The 12,626-nt window shown below is 38.1% G+C and overlaps 3 protein-coding genes across 7 annotated transcripts in view; 1 reads left to right on the top strand and 2 right to left on the bottom strand.

Moving 5' to 3' along the window:
* Positions 1 to 191: 191 nt before the first annotated feature.
* Positions 192 to 9,176, top strand: hmbsa (hydroxymethylbilane synthase a). 3 transcript variants are annotated; one of them, XM_077240836.1, is made up of 15 exons: positions 192 to 247; positions 1,061 to 1,223; positions 2,273 to 2,326; positions 3,021 to 3,093; positions 3,513 to 3,562; positions 3,705 to 3,760; positions 4,278 to 4,355; positions 5,493 to 5,570; positions 5,800 to 5,875; positions 6,062 to 6,175; positions 6,707 to 6,745; positions 7,136 to 7,255; positions 7,392 to 7,445; positions 7,546 to 7,632; positions 8,239 to 9,176. In XM_077240836.1, exons 2-15 carry the CDS (start codon positions 1,197 to 1,199, stop codon positions 8,407 to 8,409), a joined length of 1,077 nt encoding a protein of 358 aa, XP_077096951.1. In that variant the 5' UTR covers positions 192 to 247; positions 1,061 to 1,196; the 3' UTR covers positions 8,410 to 9,176. The 3 variants fall into 3 exon arrangements, with proteins under 3 accessions (XP_077096951.1, XP_077096953.1, XP_077096952.1); XM_077240838.1 differs by lacking the exon at positions 192 to 247 and having other exon boundaries at positions 930 to 2,181; XM_077240837.1 differs by lacking the exon at positions 192 to 247 and having other exon boundaries at positions 1,034 to 1,223.
* Positions 9,177 to 9,245: 69 nt separating this feature from the next.
* Positions 9,246 to 9,909, bottom strand: h2ax (H2A.X variant histone). The gene has a single exon (XM_077240841.1). It carries the CDS (start codon positions 9,825 to 9,827, stop codon positions 9,399 to 9,401), a length of 429 nt encoding a protein of 142 aa, XP_077096956.1. The 5' UTR covers positions 9,828 to 9,909; the 3' UTR covers positions 9,246 to 9,398.
* A 516-nt stretch (positions 9,910 to 10,425) lies between these two features.
* The window catches only part of c2cd2l (c2cd2 like), a 38,169-nt gene continuing 35,968 nt past the window's right edge, over positions 10,426 to 12,626 (bottom strand). For 2 of the 3 annotated variants that reach the window (XM_077240820.1, XM_077240821.1), the window contains exon 15: positions 10,426 to 12,340. In XM_077240820.1, the coding sequence (XP_077096935.1) occupies positions 12,087 to 12,340 (254 nt within the window). In that variant the 3' untranslated portion in view covers positions 10,426 to 12,086. Of the gene's footprint in view, positions 12,562 to 12,626 lie in introns of all 3 variants that reach the window. The other variant, XR_013206827.1, reaches the window with a different exon arrangement.

Below are 12,626 nucleotides of genomic sequence, written 5' to 3'. Positions count from 1 at the left end.
CAGTCAAAACTTTATTTTATTACAAAATTCATTAATAAGTCGACTCTTACATTAAACTGGTTTATAAATATGATTTTCAAAAAATATAATTTTTTTTTTTTTAATTACACAACACTTTGAGACATCATTTTTGTTGGGTTGAAGTATGCGCTGTGTGGCGCAGCGTGACGAGCATGAATACATCTACACAGCTACAACCCAATGTGTTCTAGACTTGCAGACGGAAGTATCGTTCGTTCCCGTGTAGGTCACTAGTGATGGGATTTATGGCTCTTTGAGTGGATCCGGATCTTGGCGATCCGTTCCTTTCAAAGAGCCGTTCTAAAGAACGGCTCTTTTGGCTCTTTTTAAATATTTAGTCAGTTTTAAGAAGCCAGCTTGGGGGCATCTCAGTTTATCCTGGAAATAATCACTGGGAGGAATGATGAGGTGAGATTTGTAGTCAAACAATTAAAACTCAGATATCACACACCAATATCTGAGTTTGAATTATTCTGAAATATTGATTATTACCTCATTTGTCATGTGTGGACTATATTCCATAGGGTTGCACAACATCCCTCTGCTTAGAAAGTGACATCACTATTTTGGATTTACCTTTAGTACAAAGTATGTGTAAAGCTATGTTGACTTATGTTATTCATACAATACCTACTCACAAATTAACATCAAAAACAAAGCCGGCTGCAATGAATTTCTGTGCAAAACAGCTTTTACTACAAACACTAACACTTCCACACAAGAACATTGTTATCACACAAGAAATCACACAGAATGTGACGGCAGCGTGCACAAGTCATTGGCTCCGCTCCTACCCAATGACAGAGGCACGTAGGGTTTTTTTCCACTGGAGTACTCACCCTAGTAGCACCCCAGCGCTGGGTGCGCCCCTTCTCCTATAACTGAGGAGCTAATTTGTGTGCATCTGTGTTAAACACGCATAGGAAAAAAAGAACCACAGAAAGAACGGCTCCCCTCCAGCCGCGACTCGGCTCCCATCGTTCATGTTTATGAGCCGTTCAAAAGAATCGGTTCGTTCGCGAACGTCACAACTCTATAGGTCACACCTCAGAAATCGGGTCACACACAGAGTTTGCTGTAGCAGTTGGGCATTTTAGAAGTCAGTCAACCAAAACAGTTGTGCAAATGATTGAAAAATCTTGACGATACGATACAGTTCGGGGAACAGATCGCTGATGTCGGGAAACGTTAGTTTATGTCAAGTAAGTATAAAAACTGCATGGTTTAACGCGCAGTGGCAAATGGTGATGTTTTATTGGCTTGGGGAACTGCCATTTTAACCGTTCTGTCTTTCTATTGGTGGAAGGGACGAGTTCGGAAGTAGGCGGGGTCTAGAAACATGTGGACCCAAGAAATAAGGATCTGAGATTTTGAAATATATTGTAGCGCATAGACACGTGATCATTGTGAGCTGGCTGGTGCGGTTCGGTTATAAATGTTCTGCGTTCTTCTGAGTAAAAAGTTCAGAAACAAAGCCTTCCTTGTCTGTCATTCTTCAGACGTTACTATCTATCTATCTATCTATCTATCTATCTATCTATCTATCTATCTATCTATCTATATATATATAGGTGAATGTATTTTAGGTTGATTAAAAAAAATATCTACATTTTTTTTACATTAAATTATCTACGTTTTTGAGTCATACTTCTTACTCTGATGACAAGTGATCTCTTTCTTTCTACAGTTTAGCTACATGTGAGTCTCAATAAGCATAAAAGCCTCTAAGTGTACATTCCTCTAAGTGTACAGTCCAAAATTCCTCGTGATTTGAATAAGTCACATAAAAATGACACATTTTTATTAGAAGCGTGACTTCTTTACAGCTTGCCTCTTATAGCGTACTCTGTACTGTTTTCTGAACTTGAACGTACGAATAAGCAACGGAATAAAAAAGGACAAACTGGGTTGAACGGGCAACATTTATCTGACTCACAACTGTGTGCACTGCATCGAGCATTTAGTTTATCAGCACTGCCCAGAAACACAGGGTGTAGGGAATGCAAGGACACTGTAGAGGATAAAATCCTCTCTAGCAGTTGTTGATTCATTCAGTCATTCATAAGGCCTTGGATCCAGCACATCATCTTCTGCAGCCTGAAGTTCTGAACTGTAAAAGTTTCCGCAAATAACATGGAAGGGCCATACAAGTATATTAGAGTGAGAGTTTGATGAAACACATTTTACTATTTACAGGAGTTGAGGTGAGAATTTTTATGAAATTTTAAATTTACAAAATATGTTCTTGCAGGAAGGAGATGGCAAAGTCAGTCGGGTTATTCGGATGGGAACAAGGAAGAGCCAGGTAATGTAATGTTCAGAGTCATTCAGCTATGCTGTGTAATAATTTATTAATTAATTCTTTCATCTTCCTATGATAGTATTTTCTGCACAAAGTTATGCAAGATATTAAATGTATAGAATTGTAGTTGTACATTAAAATCAATGTTTTTAATGACACGTATTATAATGTGTTCCTTGAAAAAATGTAGCTTTTTCCCCCACTGTGGTTTTGCTGAGGGTCCCTGGGTCTGTACAGGTTGACAACTCTTGAGATGGAGAATTTCATTGGGGTTTTCATCATTGTGCGCTCAAATTAAATGATCAGTGTCAGTTAAGTCAAAAATAGAGAAAATATCAGTATAAATTGAATGGGAAGAATATAGATTTAGATTTTCTAGTCTGGAACCGTTAAAAAGTGAGGGTAGATAACACAATGGAAATGGGTGTTAACTAGCGTGCTTTAATCAGATAAAAACTAGCCCTCAGTGTCACCAGAATGATTGCTGGGAGCAACTGCTAGCATTTAATCATAAAAATTGGTACATTTGTTTCTTAGCATCAGCATACTAAGGTTACTTAAAGTCTTAATAACCCTGATAATCTTTAAATAATGACTTTGACTTTAAATGTTTAGGGAGCTGCTCTCAGATAAAATTTATTGCGCTGAGACTATGAATTTTTGTATATTCTATAACGGGTATGTCTGTGTCTCTCAGCTGGCTCGCATTCAAACCGACAGTGTGGCCAGCAGACTGAAAGAGCTTTATCCAGAGGTTCAATTAGAGATAGGTAAGAGAGGAAATTTTGCACAGCATAATTTGTATGAATTCCATCAACTTTACTTGTATTGCTGCATTTGTCTTGTGTCTGTCAATTAAATGCATTTTCTTCTGGACATGTTACACACACACACACACACACACACACACACACACACACACACACACACACACACACACACACACACACACACACACACACACACACACACACCACCAACCACAACTTTTCATTTTCTTGTCCCCATGCACTCACTGCTTGTCTAAGGACAGAGAGGTATTGTGTTCTGCTGAGAATGTGTAATCTATACCACCGCTCCACTGCTGAATCCTACTGTCTGTGTCAAAAGACATGAGTGATGATGTCAGAATTGGAGCCAGTGTGCACAACTATTCATCTCTGAACCTTTTTGTGTGCATGTATTTTAGTTGCCATGTCGACAATTGGGGACAAAATCCTGGACACTGCATTATCAAAGGTAGAAATCCATCTGGAATTTTACATGTCATAATTACAGTATGTTAGGTTTCGTGGTGTCTGTAAAAAGAAATGCCTTTGAACTTTTGTGTGCTGCCCAACTTGTACAAATCCATTCTAACCTATTAAATGTATTTTCTTAGATTGGCGAAAAGAGCCTCTTCACCAAAGAGCTGGAAAATGCCCTTGAGAGAAATGAGTAAGTTTAATCAAAAACTTAGGACTGTGTTAGGACGTTGATGCTAAGTATTTTCTCAGGTTTCCCCTTTCTAAACCCTCATTCGAAAACATCATAGACTGGTGTTCAGTACATTATTCTGTAAAATGCTTTAGATTGTAATTATTAAGCCTTCAGTGTTATTGATATGACATTTCAAATATCTCAGTCTCAGTTTTGGACATTTTGCTTCAGCAGAACTGTTTTGCTCATATTTACTGTATCCCGCTGCTTCACCCTCTGTTCTGCTGGTTACCAACACTCTACATCAGAGGATGTGAAAGCAGTTATTTTAGACTTGTGGATGTGTTTTGTGTAATAAACCTTAATTAAGCATGTGATAAATAACTTTTTTATGGTGACGCATAGCACAATGCAATAGAAATTAGAACAACATTTTTCCTCTAATGTGTGAGTTTGTGATTTTTTAAAATATATTTTATTTTATTATTGTATTATTATTTATAATATTTTTTATACGTGTTTTGTTCACCACTAGAGTGGATATTGTGGTGCACTCTCTTAAGGATTTACCTACCTCATTGCCCACTGGATTCACTATTGGAGCCATTCTTCAGTAAGTACCACACACTTGACACCTGACAAATATTTATTTTTGTTTCACAATTAAGTAATAATTGAATTTAAATCAATTGATACATTCACACATTTACATATTTGTATTTATTTAATAATTTATTTGTTTAATTCAAGTTCATTTAATTTAATAAATGTTATGTATGACTTGTAATGATCAAGGGCACTGTTGTAGGTGGTCTGCAAACTAGGGCTGGGTAAAAATATAGATTCATCAATGCATTGCAATTATCTGTTTCTCAAATCAATATCGATTCATCAAATCTTATGAATCGATTCAGCCCACCGGCCAGTGGCGGCGCTGTGGGCAACACTCTAGTGAGAGCGTTCAGCGTTGTACAAGACGCGCTTTACCAAAACAGCAAGACGACGGACAGTAACTGTACTCCGTTCAAGCCATAGACTGTAAAAAAATGTTAAAGCCTGCACCACTAAACAGGGACGTTGTTAGGCCTATTTTAGGGGGGCTGAAGCTACCCCAAAATGTTCCTAAGCCCTCCTAAATGATAATAAGAACAACAATAAGTCTCCGGGAGTCTCCCGCATATTGATCGCGTCTCCCTGATGTAACGTTACGCAAATTAGTTAAAATCTCCCGAAATCTAGAGCTCGCGAGTTCCAAACCGCGTAGCGCGTGCACGACAGAGTGTGCCTCACGAAGCGCATTTTTTTATGAGTATGCTCATTGTGTTTCTGTTTACAATTCTTTTATAACTTAAATGTATTGGAAGAAAGAAATATACTTTCTACTACTTAAAGTTACATGCACTTTAGAGGTGTGTTAATAAAGCACCTGTTTGTTACAGATGTGGTTTGTATTCAACACGTGTACAATATTGTACAGTTTGTTCTGCTAAATAAACCATGACAGGAAACATGCTGGGGTCAGTTTGTTCTTAAACATTGGTGATACTGCACACATTATTTAAAAATATACTCAGGTACTATAATTACTTGTGTATTTACTTATTATTGAATCGATATCGAAGCTAATAAATCAATATCGAATCGAAGCCTCAAGAATCGAAATCGAATCCAAGAATCGAAAACAATACCCAGCCCTACTGCTAACCTGTTTGAGCTGTGTGTGTGATATGTTGCTCATTGTTTTGTGAAGGCGGGAAAATCCCCATGATGCAGTGGTGCTTCATCCAAAGAATGCTGGACTTACTCTGGACAGCTTGCCAGGGAAGAGGTTAGCTCTGTGTTCTTTAACAATCAAGTCATGCCAAATAAAAGTGCAGACACCCATTCTAGAGAATTTGATTGATGACCCACATAACAACGGAAGATCAGCAGTATTCATAGCGATGGCATTTGATTTCAAAATCTGCATTCTGTCATAGATGTCAAGTTTTGACAGCTATATGCACTTATGTAACCAAAGCTGTCAGAAACATTTTGAAATCTCTTTTTTCCCCCAGTGTTATTGGCACAAGTTCACTTCGCAGAGCAGCTCAGCTGAAGAAACGATTCCCTCAACTGGAGTTTGAAAATATTGTATCCTGCACTTTCTTTTGCTTTTGCCTCTCTGGATGTTTATATATTATTAAAGGGAACAGCTTTATCATTGATTTTGTTGGACTGCCAAAGCAAGCACGTATTTCCTGGGTATTTGTTATACCGGCAAGTTTCTACAGCATTTTAACAGTACTAGAATCTGTCTCCTTGACTATACTGCTATAGAGAGGGAACCTAAACACCCGCCTAAAGAAGCTGGATGAAAAGGACGACTATGCTGCCATCATTCTGGCCGCAGCAGGCCTCAAACGGATGGGCTGGGAAAACCGAATCAGTCAAGTATGTTAGTCACAACATACATCCAATTGAAATGAATTAACGAAAAAGAAAAAATTGTAGAGCAGGGACTCCAATCCTTTAATTGTTGATAGGATGGAGGCAGATATGAATGCGAGCTTGCAGTAAATTGTAAGAAAGGCACGAAATGATTAGAGAAGTCCAGCATACATCAACAGAGAGAAGTCTGTCGTTTTACTGGAAGATCGAGTTATGAACTTTTTAATAAAAAATAATCAATAGCCAAAAGGACAAAAATGCCTGAATAGTTCCGAATAAGATCAAAAACATGCATTTAGAAAAGAGAAATACATTTTAATTTCATGCTGACTTTAATGTTAAAAGTATTTTCATCTGTATAGGCCCATTTGCAAAGTTGATATGAATCAGATTGACTTTAGAGTATGAACTCGCATTCAGTGCTAACAAAAAAAAGTAATTTCATATGAGACGTGATATGGGTTTATAACAAGAATGTAATATATTACTGGGGAAAACCCATATCTACCAACCAACCTGTTCTATAAATTTCAGATTCTCGGCCCTGAAGATTGCATGTATGCAGTTGGCCAGGTAAGTGTGCAAGTGTGCACAAGCATTTGTGAACTATGAAACCGCATTAGGTATTCGTGCACTAGTAGCATATTTTTCCAGTTTATACCCGTCACGCTTTGCACTTATTATTGTGTTGTTCATGCGAGAAAAGAAGCAGGTGCAAGCTCAACTGTTATTGCACTTTATAACGATTAAAGGAAACACCTGTGTAACAATTTGTCTATGGTTGCAGCCAAAAAAGTGCAGTATTGTTTTGTATGTTGCATGAACATAAAACATAATGCTTCATGTGTAATCAGACTCCTGTGAAGCCATTATGTAACTCCAGAAATGGGGCACTTAACCTGCAGAACGGTTTTTATATGAAATATCAGTCAGCAAATAACATAAAATGTGACTTATGATCAGGGAGCACTGGCAGTGGAAGTCAGAGCACAAGATAGAGACATTCTGGAAATGGTGTCTGTCCTGCACCATCCAGACACAGTGCTGCGGTGCATCTCAGAGAGAGCTTTCCTCAAGCAGCTGGTGGGTTCCCTTACATACACATATGAACTAAACTGTCATTGGATGTGGTTCATATCTAATTGACCATATCCCTGGGTATACAGCTGTGGGGTTTAAATACTGTTTAATACTTTTCATTCCTTTGTCTTGCTTTCAGGAAGGAGGCTGCAGTGTGCCTGTTGCTGTTCATACAGAAGTGAAAGGGTCCATGGTAAAGAGCATGTTTTTATGCTACTTCACTCAATGTAAATGGATGGCAATACAAATCTGAATGAGTTTTGTGATTAAAATCAGCTCTTTCCTTGTTGCAGTTGTATTTGACTGGAGCAGTTTATAGTTTGGATGGAGCTGATTGCTTGAAGGACACTATGCAGACGTGTGTGGAAATAGACAACAAAGTAAGGGTCAAATATACTGATATAACCATTCAAATGTTTGTGGTCAGTAAAACATTTTTATTCAGCAAGGATGCATTCAATTGATCAGTGACAGTTAATACTTACATTGGTTACAAAAAGTATTTTTTCTTTTTATTCATCAAAGAATTCTGGGAATAAAAGTAATCACAGTTTCCACAAATATATTAAGCAGCACAACTGTTTTCAACATTGATAAGAAGAAATGTTTCTTGAGCAGCAGATCATCATCATAATAGAATGATTTCTGAAGGAACATGTGGCACTGAAGGCTGCTGAAAATTTAGCCATGCCATGATCACAGGAATGAATGTCAGGAAAAAAAATACTAATATTTAATTATAAATAATATAAAATACTATCAATATTTAATAGTTGTTTTAAATTGTAGTCAGTTTTTTTAATGATATTACTGTTTTTACTGTATTTTGGACCAAATAAATATAGCCTTGGAGAGCATGAGACTTTTTTTTCATAAACATATACCCCAAACCTTTGAATGGTAGTGTTTACATAATGCTACATGATTATATAGTAAATCATCTTACAGCATTATAACCTTTTTTCCAACTGGTTTCTTTCTATCAGGTGAGTGAGAGTGCACAGGAGTGTGTACACGTTGCAGTCACTGCCAACAATATATCATCATCAGCCCTCGATGCTGCTGAAAAACTGGGGATGGATCTTGCAAATGTTCTCCTTAATAAGGGGGCCAAAGACATTCTCACAACAGCCAGAAAACTTAATGATGCTCGATAATGTATTTTTTTTTACATTTTGTGCACTGGAGTTAGTTGGGACCTAGTTTATGAAAATTTGATATGCTGTTAACTTGCTAAACGGTACACGCAATCGTATGATCTATAGCTGAATCTCCAGTTTGAATACAACCATGATTGGGTGTATATATTAAGTCTCTTCAGCTACTATACCCCAGTTTAACAATGTGACAGCACCAATTTTTCTGTCAGCTGCAAGTTCACACACACGACACTGAAATTTCTAATGTTTTGACTGCCATCCTCTCTCAGGCACATAATTCTGGAAGACAATTCACGTTGTCCACTTCTAATTATCAGACTCTTTACCAATGACCCACATATTTAAGCACAACATTATGTGCTTAAAATGGCTAACGTACCTTTTACATCTGGCCATAGTTTTTAATGTAGAACTTAGTATCCTTACAATTTTATAGAAATGTATGTCTATCCTCAATCTTCAAAAGATATGCAATCACAGCAAGTATTGAGATGCTGAGACATGTTACTTCAGAAGACTGGGCTCCATGTAAGATTTCTATTGGCAAAATGTTCAGTTTAAAAAGTGCGTAAGAAAGTTGATCGATTTTTCATTTATGCGTTTTGTTTGTCATATCAAGACGCCATAATGTGGCTTTTAAACGTAATTGAGTTAACCATAGCAAATCATTCCACCAGCTATGTTAACGTTAAATGTTTTCTGTACGTTAACTATATAACGTTAAACATGAGAAAAAAATCTGTGAATAAAAATAATTTATACCATTGTTGTACACTTTTTCCCGTTGATGTCAAGCGTTAACCTGTATTCCATTTTAAAACACAACACAAATGTATATTTATATAAAAGACAATTTAATACTTAAAAATGCATCTCAATAATACAGGTTACATCACATTCAGACACATGGAATTGGCTCTTTTCGGACGAGTGGGGTGGCCCTTAAAAGGGCCTTTGGGTGAGTTAAGCTTAGAACAGCGTAGCTTTTAATATTCCTGTGACTGGGAAGATCCCTTCTTTCCAGATTTGCCAGAGCTGGCAACAGCCTGGCCAGTTTTCTTGGGCAGAAGGACGGCCTGGATATTGGGGAGAACACCACCCTGGGCGATGGTCACTCCTCCGAGCAGTTTGTTCAGTTCCTCATCGTTACGGACGGCCAGCTGAAGATGACGAGGAATGATACGAGTTTTCTTGTTATCTCTTGCAGCGTTTCCCGCCAACTCGAGAATCTCAGCGGTGAGGTACTCGAGGACGGCAGCAAGGTACACGGGAGCACCAGCACCCACTCTCTCAGCATAGTTGCCTTTACGGAGGAGACGATGCACACGGCCGACGGGGAACTGAAGACCAGCACGGGAGCTGCGCGTTTTTGCCTTAGCGCGGGCTTTTCCACCGGTTTTGCCTCTTCCAGACATGTTGATGAAGATATCTCTTTTCTCCGTTTGCAGAAGAAGTCAGTGAGACGTTCCGAACAGTTGCTGCAGTATTTAAGGACTGACTGAACTAGGGTTGTATGGTCCCGCCCACCATTGTGATTGGTTACGCGCAGTAAAGAACAGACCAGATTGGCTGTTAGAAGCAACTATAGAGCGGATGTGCTTTCCTATTGGCTTGAAGCTGAAGTGCATAAACAGCGCAAACTAACGAACCAATCCGAGTCCATCTACATGTGCGCGAGCTGATTGACTCCTCTGATTGGTTCGTACGGCTCTGATCTGCGACACTGCTGGTCTAATGTTTTGTCAATCAAATTTGGGCGGTAAATTCAAACCGTCTATGATCAAACCCCTTATTCTGTGAATTTTAACAATTTGGCGCAAAATCATAAGGAAATGATTGATTATCGTTTAAACCCTGTTGTGTGTGTGTGTGTGTGTGTGTGTGTGTGTGTGTGTGTGTGTGTGTGTGTGTGTGTGTGTGTGTGTGTGTGTGTGTGTGTGTCGGTGTGTAAATATAAATATTTCCAATTTCAAGTCATTGTAAGAACATTTTGAGGGGGAAAAAGAAGAGGAATGGATTTTCAAAAATAATTTATTCAGAATAAATTAAACATGAAATTAACCACAATAATATAAAGCTCAGAATACCTCAAACGGCCCACTGCCTTTATTTTAGATTGTTCGAAGTTATCATAATATTCTACCAAATGCTGAAAATATGCACCGGTTGGTACAGGGATGGGGGAGGGATACGGCAAGGGAGCTATTCCTTAAAGGGATAGTTAACCCAAAACGAGATTTGTGTTAATTTACTCACTCTCATCTCAACCTCTAACGTTACTTATTTCGTGCAGCATCGGTCGCCATACAGTGAAAGTGAATGGTAACCGAGGTTAATGATGATACAATTTTGAGTGTGAACCATTAGGGTGTGGGCTATTCCTCTACTACGAAATACTAGGTTACATTACTAGAAAATAATAATGTTCTGTTCAATATTATCATAAAAGCTATATATTACGACGAATAAGACGTGCGAAGGTTCGTCTGGATAAGTTTAACAGTTACTGCAACAAACAATTCAATTATTTCAGAAGAGGAAATGGGGTTGTATGTTAGTGGGGGAGCGTCTATTTTGTTCAAGAAGCCATCTCTGAAAATAATAATAATAAAAAATAGATAGTCTAACTTAAGCATATTTTTTTTTACCTTTTTATAGTATCCCCTGAGGTTTGTTTTCACGTGGACCCTGAAAAAGCACTTTTCCACCGCAGATTCAGCCTGATGTAGCTCAAGAGGTTGTAGATTTTCAATAATATGTGGAATTTATAAATATACACAAATGCAATTTTTTTCCTGTAGTGTATCCCCTTTGACATATGAAGGGCTCATACTTTACAACCAAAACACAAACGTAATTTAGTGAGATATGCCTACAGTAACTTGTGAACGTTTCCGTTTTCTAAAACAAATAACGTAAAAAAACATCATTATAAAAGATAATTAAGCCACAATAAAAGTCAAACGTACCACTATTTGAAAACAGGGCATAATATCCCTTGATCTAAATGCTATATCAACAGCAAAACGAGAAAGCTCACAGCATGTCTTAGCATATAAGTTAACTCTCTAATGGGCTCAGGAGAAATAAACCAGCGCCGATAACAGTAAACGATACACAAACATGATTTTAAAAACGACAGAAAAAGAGCTCCCCAGCATTGTAAACAATCAGATTAAGATTCAAAGTGCAAATTATGAATAAAATAAATAAGAAAAACAACACATAGCGACAGTGTTGGAGGCATCAATAGTCACTGATCTATGTCGCCCCCTTGTGCTCAATAACCGCATAACACTCCCGTCCATTTTGAGTTTCTCGAGTTTGTTTGCCCATAATCATCCACAAAGCAGCTTTCCCCAACCCCTCTCCCCCGGTTTTACCAAATTAATTAGATTAACAATGCATCCATAAATGATCAAATCCTTTTATTTACCGCATTTAATGGCGTTTTCGATCCTGAACGCTGTAATCATAGGTGAAGGATGACATTCCAGGCAGGAGAACAAAGCAAGGCTGGCTTCCTGGGTACAATATGGTCTGAAGCATGACGTTACCCCATAAAGATTGTGGAAAATCAGTATATAACATAAATAACTTTTCACACTCATTTGACTGGTGCCTGCACCGTCTCTCTTTTTCTCTCTCACGCTTCCTTCCTCTCTATTTATCCTTCAGTTATCTGTAGTGCTGGAGCCTCCATTGGCTGTGCTCGATTTGCCCTTAGTCTTGGACGAGCGGAACGAGAAGCGTTTGATGAGACGCCGGGAGAAACTTCCAGACTTCTTGCGGCTGGTGGAGGAGCAGGAGGCTGTGGAGGAGTCATTGCCCAGGTTGGAGACATCCTCGTGGGACTGACTGAAACTGGGGTCTTTTTCTCTGTTTTTCCTTCGAAATAGTAGCTTGGTACCACTGCGGAGGAATCCGACTGAAACAGAACATGCATGCACATAAATAAAAAAAAGAAGAAATATATTACCCTTATATTTTAATCATTATTGAGTGGTGCAGTGATGACGTCAAAACTAAGAATAATTCGCCACTGGTTCCCTTGAGATTTTCCTATGGCTTTTTTTATTTATTTTTTTAATAGGGCTTTTCAATTTATGAGTGAAATAAGGTCTGTGGCAAAAATAAAACTTAATGATACTTGAACGTTTTGCTCTACAACATAGATTACATACACCCATATTGAAAATGAGAATTATGTTTAT

This window comes from Siphateles boraxobius, unplaced genomic scaffold (genome assembly GCF_051911475.1).
Source record: "Siphateles boraxobius isolate OS27281-9 unplaced genomic scaffold, OSU_SipBor_1 24, whole genome shotgun sequence".
NCBI lineage: Eukaryota > Metazoa > Chordata > Actinopteri > Cypriniformes > Leuciscidae > Siphateles > Siphateles boraxobius.
Note: the sequence above shows the minus strand (reverse complement) of the source record. Positions and strands in the feature narration are given on the sequence as shown.